Source organism: Pteropus medius, unplaced genomic scaffold (genome assembly GCF_902729225.1).
Source record: "Pteropus medius unplaced genomic scaffold, Ma_sr-lr_union100, whole genome shotgun sequence".
Classification (NCBI taxonomy): domain Eukaryota; kingdom Metazoa; phylum Chordata; class Mammalia; order Chiroptera; family Pteropodidae; genus Pteropus; species Pteropus medius.
In genome coordinates this window covers 23,188,313-23,204,245 of record NW_024354875.1, presented here as the reverse complement: position 1 = coordinate 23,204,245, position 15,933 = coordinate 23,188,313, and the positions used below count along the sequence as shown (strand labels likewise).

At 37.2% G+C, this 15,933-nt stretch overlaps 1 protein-coding gene and 1 long non-coding RNA gene across 5 annotated transcripts in view; one reads left to right on the top strand and one right to left on the bottom strand.

Annotated features, from left to right (window-relative positions):
* The window catches only part of LOC120597197 (uncharacterized), an 18,162-nt gene extending 9,046 nt beyond the window's left edge, over positions 1-9,116 (bottom strand). The window contains exons 1-2 of the long non-coding RNA XR_005651357.1: positions 9,059-9,116; positions 8,203-8,348 (exon numbers count right to left, since the gene is read on the bottom strand). This is a non-coding gene — a long non-coding RNA (uncharacterized LOC120597197). The remainder of the gene's footprint in view (positions 1-8,202; positions 8,349-9,058) is intronic.
* Positions 1-15,933, top strand: part of PLA2R1 (phospholipase A2 receptor 1) — a 93,085-nt gene that overhangs the window by 51,316 nt on the left and 25,836 nt on the right. For all 4 annotated transcript variants that reach the window (XM_039855984.1, XM_039855983.1, XM_039855982.1 and 1 more), the window contains 6 exons: positions 4,464-4,666; positions 6,556-6,701; positions 10,046-10,130; positions 12,327-12,459; positions 13,024-13,059; positions 13,542-13,699. In XM_039855984.1, coding sequence (XP_039711918.1) covers positions 4,464-4,666; positions 6,556-6,701; positions 10,046-10,130; positions 12,327-12,459; positions 13,024-13,059; positions 13,542-13,699 — 761 coding nt within the window. The remainder of the gene's footprint in view (positions 1-4,463; positions 4,667-6,555; positions 6,702-10,045; positions 10,131-12,326; positions 12,460-13,023; positions 13,060-13,541; positions 13,700-15,933) is intronic.

The window sequence follows — 15,933 nt, the reverse complement described above, 5'->3', positions numbered from 1 at the left end:
TTTTTGGTTAACCCATCTTTCTTTTCTTTCATGCCAAAATTTTCTGTTCTCGAAACTCTAGAACATTGTGTTATTTTTATTTAAAAACAACAACAACAACAACAAAGAGACTCTATGGTACTTGGTATTTTGAGAGAAATAAATATTCAGGTAAAACAATTTTGGTCCTTAGATACTTGTGCCACTGATTAAAGGGAAAATGATAAATCAGGCCTTGTTCATTTAGGAAGAAGCTAATGCATAGAAACTAAAATGTACTTTGTACTTAGATTAAATATTCAATATAAATAGAGGCTGCTCAATGGCAAAAGAAAATAGATGAGTCCGTATTTGTCAAGACATTCGAAAAAGCTTTCCAAGTTATATTAGAGTTTCATAGATGTCTGTAGAGAAAAAGAAACACTTTGGAACCACTATTTTGCATCCATCTATAACTCAGGCTCAGAGATCTATATACCACTGCAGAAAGGGCAGAACGTTATCTCATTCATATGAGATAGCTCCATATGAGTGTCATTTCCCCAAGTGTCCCAAGTCAGTGGAAGTCTTCTGCCAGTGAAAAGGAAAATGGGACCCCAGTAGAGCAAGTCAGGCCTGTTTTCTTGAAAGTGCCCCACTCATAGCAGAGAGTAGTTAGAAGCCTGTCCAGCCAGCAGATAGATAGGCCAATCCACTTTAAGTCTCCTCAGAGTCCTGAAATGAACCACCACATAAATGAGGACAAACTCAGTCGCATTTCTAAGCACTCTTTGATGCTTTTGATAATCTTTTTATAATCCATGTAAGTAACTGTCATATAGGTAAAGATGTGATAATAGATCTTCAAGGAAATGCTGTAACCACAAAAAGGAGAAAACATGACCAGGGAAATAAGACGGAGCTCTATGGAAATGGAGGCAAATTGTTTGAGGGGAATATTCAGTCATTCTTTCAGCAAGTGTTTACTGAATGCCTGCCTACTCTGTACCTTAATGTCATCTCATAATGGACTCAGATAAATCTGCTTTCAAATTCTAGATCGAACACTCACTATGTGGCCTTAGGCAAGTTACCCAGCCTCTATGCTTCTGTTTTTCCATTTGCAGGCTATAGATACTAATATCTGCCTCAAATAGTTTTTGAAGTTCAGTAGGGAAAAGACCATATAAAATGCCTAGCACAGTATTGGGCAGATACACAGAACTCCATGAATACTCACCTTCTCTGTCCCAATGGCCTCACTTTTCTCCATGAAGAAAGAGAGGAGGGAGAAAGAAGATGGGCAGTGCAGAGGACTTGAGAGGTAAGGATGTGAAAGGGGGTTTTGGCAGGGAATGGGAAAATAACTAGACAGACTCAAGTCAAATAATTGTCTAGAGGCTCTAAAGGCCCAGCTATAGTTTCTTCTTGGCCCTGAGGCCACAAATAGATTTTGTTTGTTTTCAGGTATTTGGCCAGAGAGGTAGAGGGTGGAGGCTTTCCCAGCTCGGTTCATCTCATAGCTTTGCCAAGTGGAAGAGACTAGACTAGTGAACTGAAATTTCTTAATTGATTGAAAGTTTTCCCATTCATGTTTGATGGAGAGAGTGAAGGAGGGTAGAGGTAGGAAAGTAAGGAGAATTACTTTAAATGTGAGATTTACCACTGTGGAATAGAATGATAGTTTTTCTTCTCCAATGGGAAATGAGTTATCGAATTTGAGAATATTTTCTCTGAGAGAAAAACCACCTCTGCTCTTTCCCACACCCTACCCTTATTATTTGGCTTTGCAAGCATCTCCACGATATAGGATTTAAATTCTGTTTATCTCTCCCTTAGCCCAGTCTCCCTTTATTACATCACTTTACTGCTTCTTTGGGGCTGAGATTCTCAAATTTGGGTCAAATGTTCCATTAAGTTAACCACTTTAGAATACCAATAACACTTCTACAGCACTTCTCATCCTCATAGAAGTTCACAAACATCTCCTTCTCCACTAATGAAGATGAGTTGAATATCTATAGTATCTAAAACCAAAGCTATTTAATCATTGTCTGATGTGAGAAAGTAAGACAAAAATGCAAGACCAACAAAAACGTATATTACATTTTAAACTTGCTGATTCAAGCTTTTTAAAAATTCTTTGAACGTGCAGGCAGAACTCATGCCACGAAATGCCAGCTTTTGTAATAAAAACAGCCAAAATAAGAACAGAAGCAACATCTTAGCGGCGTTTTTTAGCCCTTCATATCTTTCAGGGTGCTTTTTAATACATCATTTCATTTGATTTTCATGCAACCTATGAGAAGAGATTATTACCCCTATATTTTAGATAAGTTTTTCTTGTGATTAATATAACCCGTTTGAGTTTCAAGTTATAAATATTTGCGCTGGAACTAGATCCCTAGACCAGGCTCTAAGTCCAAGGCTGCTGAGAAAGGAAGGATGGAGGAATTGGGTGAGAGTGTATGGCTTCTCTCCGCTTTCAAATAGAGCAACTCCATTAGAACATAATGCTTTCAGCTTTCGTGTGGATTTCCACAGTTCGGTTTCAATAGAATTTCATCTAACAGGGCATGCAGCATCTCTATTGTTCATGACCCAGCTAGATTGTGAGTTGCATTTCAAAATTACATTCGACAGGACTGCAAAGCTCCATTCATGGCAAATTGTGGTTGCATGCTCTAATCTCTTGCTCTTTCCTGTCCCCCAACCCTCCATCTTTAACACTAACTAGCTGTTCTGTTCGGTGGAGCTAACTAATGGTTTTTGTATGAATCTACTCTCTCTGGACTTCCTTTCTTGCTATATGAGTCATACTAACTATGTTTTCTTGTTTCTTTGTTTACATTTTTACCCTTGTAGGTGTCTGATGCATCAGTGCACACACACACACACAGGACTGTGTGCTTCTTGTGGATGGGGACTGTCTTGTCATCATGATGCCCAGTGTGCACCCAGGATCGTTGAAGACACAAGCACTTGTTCTTTAGCGCCTTTATTCTTTCTTGATTTCACAAAGTCTTCCATTCCTTTAGGAGAGGCTCTTTGTACAACTTGTCTGTTTTCTTCTCTCACTCTTAATTTTCCCTCTCTTTAGTCTTTCTATCATGTAAAACAACCAAAACATGGTTGACAAGGATAATGTCACTCACCCTGTATCTAAAAAAATTGAAACCATTACTTCTGAAGGAAAATTAAGCTACACAAATATGCGGTACCAAGTGACTACATTTTTAAAGTGCCTTTAAGTCTAGAATCATCACAAGTCTTCAGATGTTTCATCTATAATCACTTGCTTTTTTATAAGCACCCTTTGAAAACTCTTTTCTCCTTCCCATCCTTCAAAACTCAGGTCAGATGTCACTTCCTTTACTGACATCCCAAGGCAGACTTCATCCTTCTGAAGTCTCCCCACAAAAATTTGAACACACGCACTGTTACTATAGCGCTTTACACATTATGTTTATTGTAATTAATTTTTTATGTGTCTGTGCCTCACACTAAACTAAGAGTTGTGTGTGTGTGTGTGTGTGTGTGTGTGTGTATTGTCCTTCTATCTCTAGCAGCTGATATAAAACCTAGCCTGGTATGCAGATGTAGATGCACAATCTTATTGTTATTGAATGTTTATTTAGTTAATTAGATGATCACTCTGAATTCAAGAAAAAAGAAGCTCATTCGATTTTTATTTTATTTTTGGAATGGGATTGTTTTCTACTAGTCATTGAAATATGAAGTGTATGTTTTTTAGCTATCTTATGAGTTGTATAGATTTGATGACGAACTTAAGGATCTTAACTTAAAAATCATTTCTATGGAAAAGTATTTTATTTGCTAAAATGTTCAAACATACAGAAAAGAATAAAATAAAGTTTTGTTCATAACTAGATGGCCGTTCCATTTTCCCTGATGTCTGTCCCTACTCCAGCCTCCAATTTCACCCTTTAGAATTTATCTCATTCTCTCCACTCTCCCATGGTTTACAGTTTGGTTTTCTGTTGTGTACCTTGCAACTACATTGAATCCATGACTCACATATTTTTTCCTGTTGAATCTGTTTCTCAGAAGATATGCACTATGCATTTTTCATTGTTTGATTTTCACAGTGGGATTTCAAAGCACAGTGTACAGAGTAGGTGCTCAAGAAATGATGAGTTAAACTATTTTCTGCACAGTTAAAAAATCTCAATAATTCAACACAGGGAATATTTTAGTTTCAAGGTGGAACAGCTCCTAGTTTTCATCACTTGCCATCTGAGCTCATAATGTTCAAATTTCAAGCTTCACAGTCTCTCTTCTCTCATTTTTCCATCTTCTATTCTTTCTCTGGAGCAGGATAGTAATGAGATAATCATGCCAATAAAGCATCCTTTTTCATCTTTATTGTCCTTGTCTGGGTGCTTTATTTTGAGATGTCAATTATTCAACAATCTAAAGAGCTGCCTTCTAAGTGCAAAATATTCTAGTTGTCTGATATTAAAAGTGTTGTTTTCTGCTTTTAGGCTATAGTGGAGGCTGTGTTGTCATGAGAGGAAGGAGTCCACCTGGCCGATGGGAAGTGAAGGACTGTAGACAATTTAAGGCAATGTCCCTGTGCAAGCAGCCAGTGGACAATCAGGAGAAAACTGAACACCAAGAGAGATGGCCTTTTCACCCCTGCTATTTGGACTGGGAGTCAGAGCCTGGCCTAGCCAGCTGCTTCAAGGTGATACCAAGGTTCCATGGGTATTCTTAGTGGGACCAACATCATTTCAATTTTGTCCATGTATTCCAAATTCTTTTATTCCAAAACTATGCCCAGCACACAGCAGGTATTTAATTAATATTGGTTGACTGTCTCTATCCTTTCAGTTATATTCCAGAATAATTTTAAAGTCAAAAGATTGACATATCCCTGGTGACACTGAAGTCCTCCTCATGAGGATTGCTATCGAGGCCTCAGTCAACATTGTTCTGATGGCATAAATCAAATGAATGAGGCAGACACTCACTGGGCATGGAAATGATGCAATTACCTACTGGGTATAAGGGATTTAACAAAGTCCTTATTATGGAATAATGCCTTTCTGCTGCAGACACCTGCAGATCAAAGAAATTAATACGTATAGTTGTGTGTGTTTGTGTGAAGAAATGTGTGAAGAAATGTCTTTTTGCAAATCAACTTTATATCTTAAATTTAAATCAGTACCTACGACCTTCATGTCAGAAATACATTTTTTTGAAGTGTGATGCTTTTGTTTGGTAGTTTGATCTTTGGTTCATTTTATAAATAGAGATTTCCAAAATCACGGGAGAAAGTCCTTCTCTGGTAGACAGGCACATGCGAACAGAATGGAGATAGCCTCTATCTTTAGAGATATTGCAGTCTCGTAGATGATGTGAAACATCTGTGAATGCGCTTAATTTAAATGTACACATGTATATTTCTACATTAAATTCATGGAATGATAGGCCCAGAAGTGACCTCACAGAGTAAGTTAAACCTTAGAAATGAGTAAGCTGAGGCTAGTGAGGAGAAGTGATTTACCCGAGATCACAACTATTTATTGACAGAGTTAGAATAAATCCCCGATCTTGACACTCTCAGTCCAGTGCTTTTTCTACTATATATCACCCTGATATGTCAACAGATATACCGTGTGCTTGATGGGCATGGTGATAGGATTTATTAATTTAATGTGATTTGAGGAAAGATTCCCAAAGGAGGGGAGTTTTGACATATAATTTAAAAGATGGAAAGGCTGTGTTATAGTCCACAGGACTGGGAAATCAATTCATTCTGGTCTCAGCAAATCGGAGCCTAGCGAGGTTGCATCAGAGGCTCAGGATTAGTGTTGGGCTGTTAAAAATGAGGAGGGTGCAGAAGCCCAGGATCCTGAGCTCTGGGTCTTTGGTCCTTTACCCTTGATCTTAAATAAAGTCAAAAACGGACCCTCCATTTGATTGACTTCTTCCTGCTACTGTGAGGACAGCTGAAAAACAGGACAGCTGAGAAACGGCACAAAATTTAGGCATACTTAAGACCAAAAGACCCTAGATATATACCTGCCCTAGGTCCAGGTCTCATTTGTTATTTGTCATTTCCCATTTCTTGTCATGAGTCAGCCAGATTCATGATCATTCAGCTAATTCTAATTTGTCAGAAGGCGACTGATGGGATGGAAACTCATGGACTCTGGAAGCAAAGGAGTATTGGTTCTAATCCTAACTCTGCCAATTTGTAGCTGTGTGACCTGAAATTTGTACACTGTCTAAGTCTGACGCTCCTCATCTCTTGATAAACATTTATTAAGGGACATGTATATGCCAGTCACAGAAAATTTAGGAGGAAAAAAAAGAATCCTCGAGGAGCTCATTGATAAAATTGAGTTTATCGTATCCTCATAAATTTCTTGTAAGGATAAAATGAGATAATAGTTTTATGATCACTGGACACATTCTAATTTAGTAAGTGTTATTTCTCCCTACTGGGTCAATCTTTTAACAAATAATAATGACAATAATTATATTACTATTATTTTCTTGTCCACAATTAAATAACCTTAGCTTATCCATGACAGTGTCAACTTTTTTTTTTTTTCTTTCCCTATACAGGTATTCCATAGTGAAAAAGTCTTGATGAAAAGAACATGGAGAGAAGCTGAAGCATTTTGTGAAGAATTTGGAGCTCATCTTGCAAGTTTTGCCCATATCGAGGAAGAGAATTTTGTGAATAAGCTTTTACATTCAAAATTTAATTGGTAAATACTTATTAATTTTGAAAAAAATTGCAGTCGAATATTCTGTCTCCCAATAATGGCTACTTAGGAGCGAATATCCCAAATATTTGTTTAAAATCTCAAGTATTTGTTTCAAGCCTACAACCAACTAACCACTAGTTGTATATATATGTATGTACATATATATGTATATATATTTATATTAAATTGCACCAAGTTCTAATTCCATAAAACAAAGAACAAAGTGACAATGGTTTTGATATTTGAAATTTTGTCTTTGTGCCTCAAATCAGGATTTTATAACTTTTCTACCAAATTCAGAAATTATCTAGTCCAGTGGTTTTCATAGTGTCTGAGGATCCGAAGGGTCTTGGAGACCCAAGCGCAGGAGGAGACCAAGTAGGCAGAGCTTCTGGTTCCTTGCTCACTGATTCACCAGAGGAACTTTAACCAGCCCCACTTCCAATTATTTTGTATATAATAAGAGTCCATGGAAGATTTTGTTTGGAAAAAAAGGAAGTCCCATTGATTAAAAAAAAAATCTTACTCGAACCCTAACTTTACAACTGAGGAAACAGATGTTCACTTATCTGCATTTATCTTGCAAATTTATAGAATCTTGAATTCCACAGAGCTAGAAAATCAATTAAATTTAAAATGGAAGAAACATAAGTGACCTTGAGCTACCTTCCACCCACATGCAGGAATTCCTTCCACCACATCCCCATGGTCATCCACTGCCTGCATGATTTCTCAGTTTCAGAATGTTCTTTACTTGGGAGAAAGCTCATTTCATTGTTGGAGGCTGTTCCCAAAGATCGACCTTATAGTAAGCCAGAGCAATACAGACCAAGTCCACTCTATTGTCAAATATTTGCACATGGCCACCATGTCCTCTTATAGTCTTTCCATCCTTTGGCCTCATTCTCTAGAATGTTCTTGTTAGCATAAATTTTGAGAATATATTCTATGAAGTGGACACTGTTATATGCAAAGCTAACTGGAGAATCTAATCTATATGATGGACAAAATCCTGCTCCCGAGGAAATTGTGGCCTAAGTGGGAGGGTCATGCTTCCATGGCTCCGTACATTTATTCAATAAAAACAAGTGTACCACCAGGTACTCTGCTCCAAGCTCTGAAATCTGGGGTTTCCATGAAACACTTGCCTGAATCTCAGAGAAAATCTAGAACTAATTTTTGAGGAAAATTCTGGCCTTCCCTATAAGTTGTCTTTGGGACATCCCCATGTAATAAATTTAATACATATTAAATTTAATATGTAACATCTATCGAATTATTCATCTCTAAGATCTACAAAAATGACCTTAAAGGTCACTATCTCCCAATGTGTGTTTTATAGAACACTCTGTGGAGAGAAAAGGAGGATTTCATGGTTAAATATGTTTGCAAAGCAATTTACAATCTTGGAAATTTGCCATATACATTAATATTATAAAGACTTCTAAACAGAAGCACTTTCTCTGACTACAAATTTTTTTTTTTTTTTTTAAACACTTACCAACACTCCATGGAACTCCTGGTCTCTGTAGGAAATGCAGACCTGAGACCAGGATTCCCCGACCTGGCTGCTGATTGTCACACTCTCTTGGGACATCTTTTAACACGGAGCCCTCTGGTCTCACACCAGAGCTGCCAAATCAGTCTCTGAGGTTGAAGAAAAGTTCAAGAAGCTTTCTGTTTAATTGGATTTTTAGTCAAGAGTGGAGCCACAGATTTAAGAAATATGTAAAAATCTCCATTGTTCTAAGTTGCAACTTTGCTTCCTGATTTTAGCCCCTTGCAAAACATACTTGCGTACTTGTGTATAGTGAGCTTTGCTATATGAAACAACCACATGCTAATGGCTTCCATGTTTTCTGTAGGATCAAGCATCATTATGTCATTTCTATTTATGTAAGTTCTCACACTTGGAATTTCTGGTAGAATTTAGTGCCGAGCATCTATCAAGTTGTTAATCTTCAGCACCCAATCGCAAAAGCTATAAAATGTATGTTTTACTGTTTCCCTGACTGCCAGGGAGTTCAGCCAAATCTGATGCTTAGTTATAGCAAATAACAGCTCTCGTAGTTAGCATATGCGCCTCTCCTTCCTATAGCACTGCTTTTCTGTTTCTATTTTATTATCTGTATTATTATATTACAATATTAGAAATTATACAATTTTAAGAAAGTGATAGAGAAAAAATAAATACCAATTCATCTTTGAAGAGGTAGTATACAGCAGGAAAACTGCAGAACTCTGAATTCAGTGGGGAAAGGAATAAAAATTTCTCACTACAGGGAGGGTAATGTGGATTTCCAGCCTAGGACATTGAAATTAATATGCCTGGCTTAACCCAAAGGCAGCATTCCTACCTTTCCACAACCTTCAACGTAAGATGTAGTCATGGCAGTGACCAACCGGGCCCAGTGATCTCCTGGATTTTCTAAGTCACATTTTGCTTTCATTTTTATCGTTCAGGTGGAGGAGCTCAAAAATCTGAGAAGGGGGGTACTTCAGAATAAACTTGCTTCTCCACATAAAGAAAATAAAGCATCTGTCATGACTTCTGAATCTTTTAAAACTTTAATTCCTCAAAATTATTCTCAGAAAATGATCTTAGTGAGATGGTTTGTTGTACAATTAGGCTTTATTGCTTGATTTATTGAGTACCCTGTGGTGTGACATATTTGTCCCCCGCCTAATAGGAGGGAAGATGGCTCTCTGTGGGGCTTCTCACCAAGTCTAACCGGGTGGTGACTGCTGAAGTTAATCTACCGTGCCTCAGACTGATTCGCAGTGGAAACATTTACATGGGAAGCTGAAAAAAAAACCCTAACCCTGCCATCTACCTTTTATCAAATGGGTGTGGTGGTCATTAACCTTCCCAGAATACCTTGACATGTGACAAAAGAGCAACAGATCAAAGCTTAGTAAATCATTATAAATAGATAGTCAAGTAATAAAAAGTCCTCTAAGGAAGAGAAGTTCCAAAATTTCTTGTACCACACTTGCTTTCATGTGTTCTTTCCAGATTAAAAAAGTGTTGCCATTCCTGATGAACACGAGGCAGCCATGTTCTCAAAACGGGTTGATTGTCCCTGACTTTTCCCCAACTGGACAACACCAATGAGCACACCATACAAACCAAGAGAAATAGGAAGTGAGGCTAAATCTTCTCACATTCATTTCAGATCTCATGTTTTGCACATAGGAAATGTTCGATAAATGTTTGTCTGACTTGATCAATCCTGTCGATAGCATCAACTGTTTACTGCACACATAAATACTTAACTTAAACCTTTTTCATAATGTTATGAGTTCGATGGGAAAGGCCAAGTTTTTGTTTCTTCTCTTCACAGGACAGAAGAAAGGCAGTTCTGGATTGGATTTAATAAAAGAAACCCACTGAGTGCTGGCTCTTGGGAGTGGTCTGATGGAACTCCTGTAAGTCTTTCCAAACTGGAGTAAAGGAAAAGAATTCAAAAGAAATGGCCCTGGAACCACTTGGTAAACCAACTAAAAGAAGCTGGAAATAATAACCATATTTCCCATGACTCAGACCCAAATCGAAAACTTCCCCAGACCCTGGTACCAGAAGAATTATTTCAGCAACCTCTTGGAGAATTTTTGCTAGTCTGATAGCTCTGAGGCCAGTTGTAGGATCTTATTCTAAAAAGGAATCAAAATCTCTGAGAAAGTCCCCAAATCATCTCTCATTTCAAGAGTCTCCAGCAGAGAAGAATGCTTTTAAAATAATACCAGGCTCCCTTTACCCCATCTGCCTCTCCTGCTTAGCTCCTTATTATGTGAGCGTGGTACCTTTGTCCATGTCACAATGAAAAGAATCATTTTTAGTATATCTCATTCTAAAAGGACAGAAATGCCAGACAGAAATATCAACTCCTTCCCAGGCAAAACAAGTTATGTGGGAGGAAAAAAAAAAAAAAAAGACTTGCTTTTCATTCAGTCTCATACTTGTAAAAACCTCTGTGAAGGAAAGAGGGAACTCACTATTACATATTTTTTCAGGTGCAATGAGGAATTCTCACATTTTCCTCAAGAGGATGGGGGAAGTAATAAAGTAGTATCCCAGATTGAAATGGGATCCCTCTGAAGAAACGTGCAGAATTGAGTTATTCAGTTTTACCTGTGAAATGGGGAGGCTGGCAACAGCCTGCAGTGATCATTTAATGCAGCTCCTATTTATTGAGTCCCAGTTATGTCCTAAGTACTAAGCTTAGTGTACTCCTGCATGGCCTCATTCCATCCTTACAATGCAGTAGGTATTAGAATGATTAAGGAGTTTGCCTAAAATAATACATAGGAGAGCAGGATTGGTGCCCAGGTTGTCTGCCTCCAAAACCACAGTGTTATAATGTATAGTTGGCAAAATATCTATCAGGAGGCAAGTTTGAAACCGTAAAGAGAAATGAGATCTCCAGGCCCACTACATAGATAGCGTTCAAACCTGCATCAAGGAAGGGATTTGTGGAAAAGCTAAATGCTTATAGTGGGAAGAAAATAATAAGGGCATGCTAGTTTACAAATAATAATAAAGTTTTCAGTCACGTACTGCTTCTTTGAAAAGGGCATCTGGACCAGAGGGTGGGAGGGGATTAGAGATTGCCCAGCCCCACCCATCTATTTTGCTGATGAAGAAACTGAGGCCCAGAAAGCAGAAAGGGCAGAGCAGGATCGACCTGCCCCATAAACGTCAGCCACTTCATGGCACAGTTGGGTAGTTAACGTTAACATGGCACTTAACAATGAAACATAGTATGGAGAAGTTGAAAACACCTCCTTCTGTTTTAGTAAAACAAACTCATTAGTAATAGAAGAGGAATAGACAATTTTGGTTTAGAATAAATGAGATAAATTCATGAAGCAGTTCACTGAGTTCTTCATCACTCCCCACTGGACAAAATGAATATTTAAACTCACGCCATTCTCTGAATCGGAGTTCATGTAGCTTATATGTATTGAAGTTAGATGAATTGTTGCATGACTGTGTACACCTTTGAGGAGTATAAATGATTTCGGAACATCCTCTTTTTTCCAAATTTTTACCCTAATTTTACTTGTGGTTCATCTACTCTTCTGTCAAATAGGCATTAAATCATTGAAAAGGTTAAATCTTTATTTAATACCCCTGTTGTGTAATCACTCATGAAAAGTGTTGGATAGTTTCCTGATCAAAGCTAGTGATGACTGAGAATTTAGTGATTGGAGACTAAAAGTTTAGTGTTTATACAAAAGAATCTACGTCAAAGTTGAGACCCAAATCTGACCTATCCCTGAGCCTCTAAGTTCACCCAGGATCCCAGGGTTAGCCTAAGCCTGGCAGTGAAGAAACAGTGCAAGTTCAGAAGGAAGCACACATCTGATTTGTTCCTTCTGGAGCAAGGAGTAGCACGCCTCTTTTTAAGAAAAAAAATATATATATAAGAAAAAAATGCTAAAGTTTGATTAGCTCATTCTTCACAAATATGGAAAAATCTTTAACTGGAATCATATCCAGACATTTCTGAAGCTTCCTCCAAAAGTCTGTTGTGATTTATTTACAAGGGTGCCTTTTTTGATCTTTTGAAACTTTTTCGTGGGGGATCATTGTTAAAGAGTAACGAACTTCATCTGCTGCAGGTTGTCTCTTCATTTTTAGACAATACTTATTTTGGAGAAGATACAAGAAATTGTGCTGTTTATAAAGCAAATAAAACGTTGCTGCCCTCATACTGTGGTTCGAAACGTGAGTGGATATGCAAAATTCCAAAAGGTAAAAATATTAATAAGATCTTTACTATATGTTTGCTTTCAAATAATCTGTAGCACTTTCCCAAGTGAAGAGTTACAGAGATCTAAAATGTAAGCATCCTGAACCATACTACCAACAATCTTTGTGATGAACTAAATTGCACTTTTAGCAAAGAGTGAGAAAGGATGACTCCAGTGCAATATGCTAAGTTAGTTACAGGAAATGAGGATAATCAACTATATTGTGGAGTATTATATTTTGAAAGTACGATCGAATAAATATCATGATGACATTACAAGCAAACAAAATTACTTGTCAAATGAGTAAGTAAAAGCACCTAGCACAGTGTGTGACATATAGGCCCTCACCAAGTGCTCTCATCCTTTCTTCTTTAATCAGGGGCCTCTCTTTAGCCTCCTCTTCAAATATGAGAACTAATCATATACCAAACAGCACAAAATACCTGGTTTTTAAATGGTCTTTTAAAAGGCGAAATACAAAATGTTGCGTCTAGAGCTGAAGTAATTCAGAGATAGCACACCTGCGAAGAAAGGTCACTCAAGATGGTTCACTTTCACTTTGCAGATGTGAGACCCAAGATTCCCCCCTGGTACCAGTACGGTAAGAACTATCCTAGCAGTCCTCAAGTTTCTAATTATGTGTTATTACATATCATTATTGTCTTATTACAGTCCTCCAATCAAGCCTCTCTTTTTTTATGTCAATCTAGAAATAATCTGTTAAAATTAACAAATTAATAATGAATAAATAATCAAATTAATAAGTGTCATTATATATGATTAAAGACTAATATTATAGCTTAACTCCATTTTCATAATACATGATTTTAAACTATGCATCTATCCCAGGACTTTGAATACAAATGGTTTCTTATATGAGATAGACTAAGGAAATTAAGAAAATTATATAATTATTTATGCATGTATAAATATACTTATTTATACACACACATACACACGATTTTTTTTAATGCTGAGTGACCAAATTACGAATTTGGGGTCAATCATAGCATATCCTGTTTAAGTCTGCATTACATCAGTCAATAATTTTTGCATCATTTGCATTGTTTATTTTTCTTTCAGATGCACCCTGGCTCTTTTATCAGAATGCAGAGTACCTGTTTCATACCTATGCCTCAGAATGGTCTTCCTTTGAGTTTGTCTGTGGCTGGCTGCACAGTGATCTTCTCACAATTCATTCTGCACATGAGCAAGAATTCATCCACAGCAAAATAAGAGAGGTACTTGAATACAATTAACCATGAGAAATTTAGAGCTTAGCTCCTTCTTCCATCCTTGGGGGAATTATTTGTTTGTTTGTTTGTTTGTTTGTTTGTTTGTTTGTTTGACTTCAGGCATTTATTTAAGTTTCATTAAAAGCCCTAGTTTTTGAGAATTTTTTTTTTTACTTTTTCTGTTATAGAGATTAAGAGAAAATAATGGAAACATGAGTTTACTATGTTGGTCAGTCATTTCCCTTTTTTCGTTCTTTATTAGCTACATGGTAAGTAAGTGGAGCTTTATTGCTTTTGTAAAGTTCACTCAATCATTCAACACATTTATTCAATCTACTCTTCGAGGGGCCAGCGCTCTATCAGGGATTCAAATAGACCAAAATTGCTGCCCTTTGGAGATTATAGTCTAGTCTGGGAAGAAAGACCATAATCAATATGAGAAAATAGAGTTACATAATAGCCTATACACCTGAAACTGATGTAAAATAATACTGATTGTCAACTGTAATTGAAATATAAAAAATAAAATTTAAATTAAAAAGAAAAGAACTATATAATATTTAGAAACAGATAAACAGAGAAATGGCATGGAGGAAAATAAAGACCCTCATGAAGGTCTAAGAGTACCTGGGAGGTGGTTCATAGCTGTTTTAAACTTTTGAATTTTACTTACAAGAGTACAATAGTTTTAAGTCTGTAAAGACTCAATACACAGAAAATGGTAAGGAGAGTTTTCCATTTCAACTTAAGATAGAGAAAGACTAGACTTAATCTTTTGAGGAGATGGGTTAATTAGAAATGAGCATGCAAAACCTGTTAAATAATGAAATAGACTCCCAAGGAATAGAGTACATTTTTGGTGTATTTCTTCAACAAGCATTTATTGAGCATTATGTATATGTCAGGTACTGTTGTATTTGTCAAACACAAAAATATCAAGGACACAAAAACAAGATACAGTCTGTTTTTAAAAAGCTGAAAATAATACGACATAGTATATAAAAAGAGAGCCATGTGTACAAATTACCAAGGAGGCACTAAAGGTGGAAAAACTCTCTCCCAATTTTCCCTAGGAAATGTTTGAAAGTAAGAAAAAGCCTTTTTTCTTTTTCCATAATATAATTTAGCATTATTTCATGATCTCTGGGAGTCCTTTCTCACTCTATCATCTTTTCATGTTTGCAAATTGACTTTTAAAATGTTCTCTATTAAAGCATCCTTTGCTTGTAAGAGAATTGTCTTCCTCACAACTCATTCAGCTTTCTCACTTCTGCAATCCTGTGTCATGCCCACACAGCCTGCGAGGTGTAGGCAGGTCAGGACTACTTCTGAATTTTGATGGAAAAGCCGAAAAACAGGGAGGGCAGGTGACAACCCCACAGTCCCACAGAGACTCAATGGAAGACCAACCACTAGAACCAGATGTTCCCCACTATTGGTTTGTGGGCCATTTTACCACCCTTCCGGTCCTGCAAATGGAACACTCAAGCCCAAACCATAATGTTAACAAAACATCACAATCCATCAAGCATGGCAAAGTACACGTTTCATAAACAGCTCATATTTGGCCAGTACTTGTAGCAGTGTCGGGCGCTATGCTAAGTAGTAACATTTAATGGCATCTTTCCAAGGACTCTCTGTTGGAAGTACAATATTAGTACATTTTACAGATGAGGAAACTAAGACTCCAAATAGGTGAAGCGACTTGGTTTCAGCCGCTAAGTGGTGGAATTTGAAATTGAACTCAGACCATCTGACTTATGACATCATTAAAAAACACTCTGCTAGTAGCAGAACAGCAGTGCCAGGGTCATATAAGAGCATAATGTCTTCATTATATTAAAATGCTAGTTCTAAAAACCAAAAGATGGCTCCAGCTCTGTCTCAGATATAAGCAATGAAGGGCTTCTTAGATCTTTCCAACAAAGATTGGAACATATGCAGGTCTTCTTTCTTTAACTTTTTCTGATTTCACTCTTCCAGTCTTTGGTGATTGGGAAGCCAGTAGGGAATGGTAAAGTTAATACTTCCCACAAAGGGATCAGTAAAACCCACGGGTTTAGCAGTTTGAGAAGTCATCAGTGCCACGATCTAGTTGAAGAGTTGTGATCTCAAACAAGAAAAACCCTGTGGTGTCTTATATGGCAAATTGTTACCCATCCTGTGACCATGTTAATACAGAATGCCCTGTCATTGTTATGGATGAACAGATGACTGATCTGATACTACACTGTGCTACA